Raw genomic sequence first — 6,952 nt, 5'->3', positions numbered from 1 at the left:
GTCTCTCTTCTTCAACTTGAAGCTCCTTGAGAGCAGGGACCATTTTTAATTTTTCTTTTGTATCTCCAGCATTTAGCTCAGTGCTTGGCACATAGTAAATATTTAATAAATACTTGTTGATTGGTTGACCAATCTGGCTCTAACCTACTATTCTATCCTTATTTCTATCTGCTTTCTTCCCTTCATACATTTTTTTTTTCTTTTTGCAGGGCAATGAGGGTTAGGTGACTTGCCCAGGGTCACACAGCTAATAAGTGTCAAGTGTCTGAGGTTGGATATGAACTCAGGTCCTCCTAACTCCAAGGCCAATGCTTTAATCCACTGTGCCATCTAGCTGCCCCACCTTCATGCATTTTCTATGTGGGCCAAACTGTTAGATGTTATTTGATTTTGTCCTGTGCTGTGCTTGGCATGTACAAGCCATCTTCCGTGCTGGGAATGCAATCTCACTTTCTAATCTTCTTTTCCTTCACAGCACAGTTCAGGTGTGAATAGAGATCCCTGATTGCCTGTACCTCCCCTAACCCCATCCCACCACTGTACATATTCTTTACTTCCTCAAACATTCCTTGAGTATATTCTTGCCTCTCTCCTCTTTCCCCTGCTTCTCCATAATTCCCCCCAGAACACACTCCCTACCTTGAATTATGAATATATGATCATCATCGGCCTACTCTCACCCCTTCCTAAGTATAATTGAGGTGAAAGGCATTTCCCTTTGTTTCCCCATTACCTAGGAGTATCATACACATAATGGGCATTTGTGGGGAATAGTCCATTGAGTATTTGGGAGAAGAAGAGAGTCACTGTCACAGGGGAAATGGTTGGTGGGGGTCTTTAGGTATTCCTCTTTATTTTTATTGTTCATTCATTTATTTGTTTTTATTTATTTATCTATTTATTCACCCATTCATTCATTTACTCATTTATCTATCTATCTATCTATCTATTTATTTTTATTTATTTATTTTGCAGGGCAATGAGGGTTAAGTGACTTGCCCAGAGACCCATTGATTGTTTGGAACCAGATTGTAAAGAATGCTCAATGTCAGGATCAATTTACATTTTATCGTAAAGGTAATAGGGAATCACTGACATATTTGAGCAGAAGAGTGACATGATCAGATTTATGCTTTAGGAAGATTATTTTAGCAATTATATAAAGGATAGATTGAAAATAAATGAGATCGAGGGGCAGGTAGGTGGCGCAGTGGATAGAGCACTGGCCCTCAAGTCAGGAGTACCTGAGTTCAAATCTGGCCTCAGACACTTAACACTTACTAGCTGTGTGACCCCACTTAACCCCAATTGCCTCACTAAAAAAAAAAAGAAAAGAAAATAGATGAGACTAACCAATTAGGAAGCTATTCCTGTCATTTAGATGAGGTGATTTCTGTGGCTCAGGAGGAAGGATGCAAGAACTGTTGTGGAATAGGCCTTTTAGTCTTGGCCTTTTAGTAATCCTTTATTACCTACTTCCTAGAGTGGTGCGGATTAAATAAGATGACAATGAAACGATCTACAAACATTAGAAGTTAGTATATTGATACAATTATCATTAAGGACAGTGGCAAGAAGATACTATGGGACATAGGGATGAGGTGCATGGGAGAGAGGGGTGCCGTAACAGGCAATCATGGCTTAGCCTGGGGAAGGATCAGAAGACCATCCTTGATGAAAGACTGGTAAAGGATGTGAAGGTGTTCCACAGGCAAATTCAGCTTCAGAGGGGCATGTGGGAGGCCAACATCCTCTGGCTCTCCTGGGGCTGGAGTGGGCAGGGATAGGGAGAGGTTCAGCATCATATAGAACTGCTGGATCTGGGCCAAGGACAAAAGCCCCTCTGGGAGTGGGGTCCCAGGGAGAGGACCCTGGCGCTGGGGCTGGAACCAGGCATTACAGTAATTATATTGGCAACACTGGGCACTGAACCAGTAATTAAGGATGAAGCCACTTTGGACCTCCTTGCAATGGAAGGAACTATGCTCACCACAGCCTCTGACCAGATATTTCAGCTTGGAACCTGGGGGGAGAGAGGAGAGGAATTAACCCTGGGATGAGCTCTCCTTCACCTCCCACAACCTCGAACCTTGACAAACAGACCTAGTTTTCTGTGGGATGTTGCTTGGAGGCACAATGGGCTATTTCAGCCCTAGACAGAGAATCAGGAGATGAGGGTTCTCCATCTGGACCTTTCCCTCTCTTAGATTTCCTCTGTACAATGAGTGGGTTGAACTAAATGGTCTCTAAGTTTCTGTTCAGCTCTGATGTTCTTTGGTCTTAGATCTTTCTCTTTTGATTCTGGGCTACCCATCCCCCACCCCAACCTGATCCCAACACAAGCTTCTCCCAGATGAAGATTATGTGTTTTGGGAATGGAAAGGATATAGCCCTGTCCCATTTCCCCCAGAACAATCTCTCTCCTTTGTGTAGCCCAAATTCCATGGGTTTCACATCTCTGTGTGTAAGGTAAGAAGGTAAGGGATCTGAAGAATGCCCGGCTTTATTCTCCCTCTCCCTAGTCCTGATCCTATCCATTTCCACAATCCCTCTCAATTCACTAAACATTTCATGAAGAGTCTACTATGTGCAGGACACCTCCTCGCCCCTTGCCCCACTCTTAGCCCTGTTTTTTCTCCCTCCCTTCTTCCCTCTCCCTCTCCTGATGCCCTCCTCCTCCAAGCACTGCATCCTTGTGGGGAGGGGACTCTCACCATTATAGATGTTAATCACCATGCACTGGCCTTTGTTGTGTGGGATGCACATGTCTGATCCAGTTAAGCAGCCCAGAAATGGGTCTTCAAGGAGACACAAATGGCAAAACCGGGCTTGGAAGGGCCCATGTCGAGCTGAGGAAAATAGAAGGGGGCAAAGACAGCAAACACAAGAGGGCAATTCTATACCCCAGATCCCCACCCTTCTCCCCAACGATCTAGTAAATACATCATCCTCCAGTTCCACTAACTTACCTACAGCAGAGCCCACCAAGACCAAAATACAGGTGAACATTCTGCTCTGCATCTTGGGGGCTGGGGCAGAAAGGAGTTTGAATCCTAAAACTTGAATTCAATTTGGAAAGGACTTCAGAATTCATCCAACCCAACCTCTACCTAAACAGGCTCTGGTCCAGCTAGTGGTTGGAGACTAGGGGTATCTTCAGGGCCATTACCAGGTAGGTGTTATGTCCCCCACCCCCTTGTAGGGGTAAGGTCCAGAAGACATGCCAGGAAGGACAGGGTGTTCTCACCCACCAGAACCAGGGGACAGAACACCCAGCTCCTGGGAATCGACGCGGGGGCAGTGGTGATAGTAGTTTAAGAACCAAGGAGTTCAGGTGGCATGTGTAATAAAAGACCTATGGACCTATGGGGGGGTGATCCCTCATCTGGGCTCCCTAAGACTCAGTTTCCCCAGCTGGGTTCCTGAAGTCAAGTTCCTTAAGTCCCTCCCTCAGCCCCCAAAAGATTGGGGACTAAGTAAGTCATCATTCTGTCCTGACTTCCGTTTGGACTCTGCCCATAAGGCGGGGGCTCTGGGAACTGTGGGTTTGCTCTCCCCACTTGAGTTCTTGCCTTTCACAGTCTCCCCCATTTTCTGATGTCTTAGGAAGCCACAGAGGAAACTCCTGCCCAGGACCCCAGAGGCCTATCCAACCCAGGTTGGTTGGGACAGCTCTAGCCATGACCTAGTTACATCTTCCCCAGCAGTCGGCGCTGTCACATCACAATGAAGACCAACTCTAGAGCCCTCATGAACCCCTGTAAAAGATAGAGGGTAGCAGTAGAATGTTCCAGGTGACTTGCTTATGTTCTGGGTATCTCTTTATTCCTTTCTCCATCTCTTTTATTCTGCCTCTTTCCATCCCTTTCATCCATCAGTCTAACAAACTCTTAAGCATGTTCTTGGTGCTAGATACAGTGAGTACAGAAGGGACAACCAAAAAATATATAAAATAAAACCCTAAAACTAAAAACTAAAAAAAAGACTTTTCTTTAAGGAGTTTACAATGTAATATAATTTGTTCCTCCCTTGAAAAAGAACCAGTTTGGGGCAGCTAGGTGGCGCTAGAGCACTAGCCCTGGAGTCAGGAGTACCTGAGTTCAAATCCAGCCTCAGACACTTAACACTTACTAGCTGTGTGACCCCAGGCAAGTCACTTAACCCCAATTGCCTCACAAAAAAAAAAAAAAGAAAGAAAGAAAAAGAAAAAGAACCAGTTCAGTAAATGAAAAGTATGTTGGATTTGGTGTCAAGTCTAAGTCCAGCCTTTGCCACTTATTCCACTTGACCCCCAAGGGCCCTTTGTAAAATAATAGACTATATGGTCCCTAATATCCTTTCCAACTCTGAGGTGGACTGTGCTCCTTTGTTTTGGTAACACTGTATCTCAGCCTCAATCTCTATTCCAAAGTTTTTTCCCAGAGGATTGTTGATAATGTCCACCACTACTAATTTTTTTTTTCAGGGATCCACATATCTTTGTTCCCCCTCTTCCAGGAATGTAAAATCCTTTTTACCCCTCTCCCACCCCTTAAAATACATGTCTGAACTTGAGTTTAGAGTGGTTGAAGTCCCAGAGCCCAGTTCTATGATAGAAATCTCATTTTATTAGATAACAAGACTTTGGAGTCAGTGCCCCATCAAGGTCAAGGAGTTATAAAAGAGGTACTGAATGGGTGGGAGATAGAGAGGAGAGAAAAATGACAGAAGAAAGGGGGGTGGAGAGAGAGAAAAGGTTACCAAAAAAAGTGTCTGGCACATTGTAAGAACTAACTGTTGAATGGGATATAGAAAGAGAGTTAGCAAGGAGGATCAGAATGAATTCAATCAGGGTACTAGAAGGGGGGCGGGGAACAAGGGAGGTGAGATGGGAAGGGATTTGAGGTTGAAAACTGATAGACCTTCCAACACACCTCTCCCGAAACTGAGTGCTACCGACAGGATTAGATGGAAGGGGGTCCTTTGTAGCGGTTGCCTTCCTACCGAGTCTAGAGGGGAGTATTTGACTGGAGCCAGGGAGCCCAGTGGCCTTTGCATTAAGGACCTTTGGAGGAGAGGAGGTCCTGGAAGGGCAGCTAGGCACTCAGAGGGGATGGGGTACTGGTGTTGGGCAGGGGCCTGGTCTTCTTTTGGGAAGGTGTGGTTTGGGGACTGTTAATCCTGCCCTGCTGCTAACTTGGCAAGGCCTAGCTCTGTCTCTCCTTGCTCTGACTGGGAAGGCAAGGCAGGGTTGAGGCTCCTAAGTATGGGAAGCCTCCCTTGGTTGCTCCATCTTCTGGTTGGCTGGAGACATTCTGGGGGTAAGGGAGCTGGGTGTAATAGTTGCCATAATCACATCAGATGACATCTTCCACACTGAGGACCCCTCCCTGGGCACTACAAGGGGTCATTGGGGGCAAGTGGCTGAGGGTGGAGACGGGGGAAGAGGAGGAAAATTTGAGGAAGAGAAGGATCAAGAATTGTGGACCCAGATAAGCCTCAGCAGGGTCCAAAGACCAAGGTTCCAGAGGCCCATTTGAAGGGATCTCACTCCTGGAGACTCACACTCATCCATCACAGCAGTGAGTATAAAGCAGGCTCCCCAAGTGGGTGTGAACCAACCCTGCATCCCAAACACACAGCTCAGCACCAATTCTGGCATTTCACACACAGAATAGCACAAGGCACAGCCTGGGCCAGGCAAGGAGACCCTCAATCCTAGCACCTGTGTATCTGTTGATGTTTACTTTCCACCTGTCTCCTCCAAAGCAGTCCAATCCAACAAGCCTTAATTAAGCATCGGCCATGCCCTAGGCATTGTGCTAAGTGCTGGAAATGCCCCCAGCTGTAGTCCTCCTTCTGGGTTCTCTTCCATCTGGCTTTGGAAAGCACCCCGAGCTCAAGTATAACCTCTCTGTTCCTATTTACCAAACAGTCATGTCCCTTCCAACTTTAAACCCTATAGTCCCATAGGCATGAACAGTACTCTGTACTTACATTCCCCCAAATTAGCCTTTCCTTCCCATCCCATCCCCTCCTCTCCATCCAACACATCCCTTTGCACCCAATATTCTGTCCCTTCCTTCGCCTTTCTCTTTCTCCCTAGAAACCCAGGGACTTGAACTTGGGCAGAACACCCAGCTCCTTACCGCCAGGCCAGCACAGTAGAGCTGAGGGCCCCAACAGAAGTAGTCAGCATCACTGGGCAAGCTCTTCTTCAGGAGTCTACTATGTAGGTGTGGAGAGTGAGGGTGGAGGGCAGAGGACCTGCAGGGGAGGGGGAACCAGTGCCACCCTGGGGGAGTCTGTAGACAAACATAGCTGCTTCTTATCAGGTGAAAGGGGAGTGTTCCACTCAGAGGAAAGGAGACAATCTAGGATCTAGGTGTTTTAACACCCCTGCCCGAATCTCAACCCTTCCCTCATGAACACAGAGGGCCCATTTCAGTGGTATCATCTTTCCCCAAACCCTCTCCACACAAACATTGTATAGACAAGAGTGGCCCAGAGAAACAAAAGGGCATACACCGTGTTAGGGAACCAGAAAAACAGGATATCTGGGTTCCTAAAGGGGCAAAAGTCACAGATTTAGTAAACTTGCCTTAATTCAAGAAAAATGAAATTTTGAGGCTGAGAAACTGGAGACCTACATCTCCTTAAGGAGTTAGACTGGCGGCAATAGTAACTACAGGATTAAGAGTGTGGAAATTGGGGGCAGTTAGGTGGCGCAGTGGATAAAGCACTGGCCCTGGATTCAGGAGGACCTGAGTTCAAATCCAGCCTCAGACATGTGACACTTTCTAGCTGTGTGACCCTGGGCAAGTCACTTAACCCTAATTGTCCCACAAAAAAAAAAAAGTATGGACATTGTGGAGTTGTGGGGGTGAGTTGAGACTTAAATGGGGTCCAGGTCCCTTTCATTTTGTTGTTGTCATACATTCTCAAAGAGGATGACTTGGGGTGATGTCATGGC

At 46.4% G+C, this 6,952-nt stretch overlaps 1 protein-coding gene across 1 annotated transcript; it reads right to left on the bottom strand.

Moving 5' to 3' along the window:
* Positions 1–1,465: 1,465 nt before the first annotated feature.
* Positions 1,466–2,830, bottom strand: LY6G5B (lymphocyte antigen 6 family member G5B). The gene is made up of 2 exons (XM_043999422.1): positions 2,715–2,830; positions 1,466–2,023 (listed from the first exon to the last, which is right to left on the bottom strand). Exons 1-2 carry the CDS (start codon positions 2,764–2,766, stop codon positions 1,635–1,637), a joined length of 441 nt encoding a protein of 146 aa, XP_043855357.1. The 5' UTR covers positions 2,767–2,830; the 3' UTR covers positions 1,466–1,634.
* Between the last annotated feature and the right edge of the window lie 4,122 nt (positions 2,831–6,952).

Source organism: Dromiciops gliroides, chromosome 4, assembly GCF_019393635.1.
Source record: "Dromiciops gliroides isolate mDroGli1 chromosome 4, mDroGli1.pri, whole genome shotgun sequence".
NCBI classification, from domain to species: Eukaryota; Metazoa; Chordata; class Mammalia; order Microbiotheria; family Microbiotheriidae; genus Dromiciops; species Dromiciops gliroides.
This window is presented reverse-complemented; position numbering and strand designations above follow the sequence as displayed.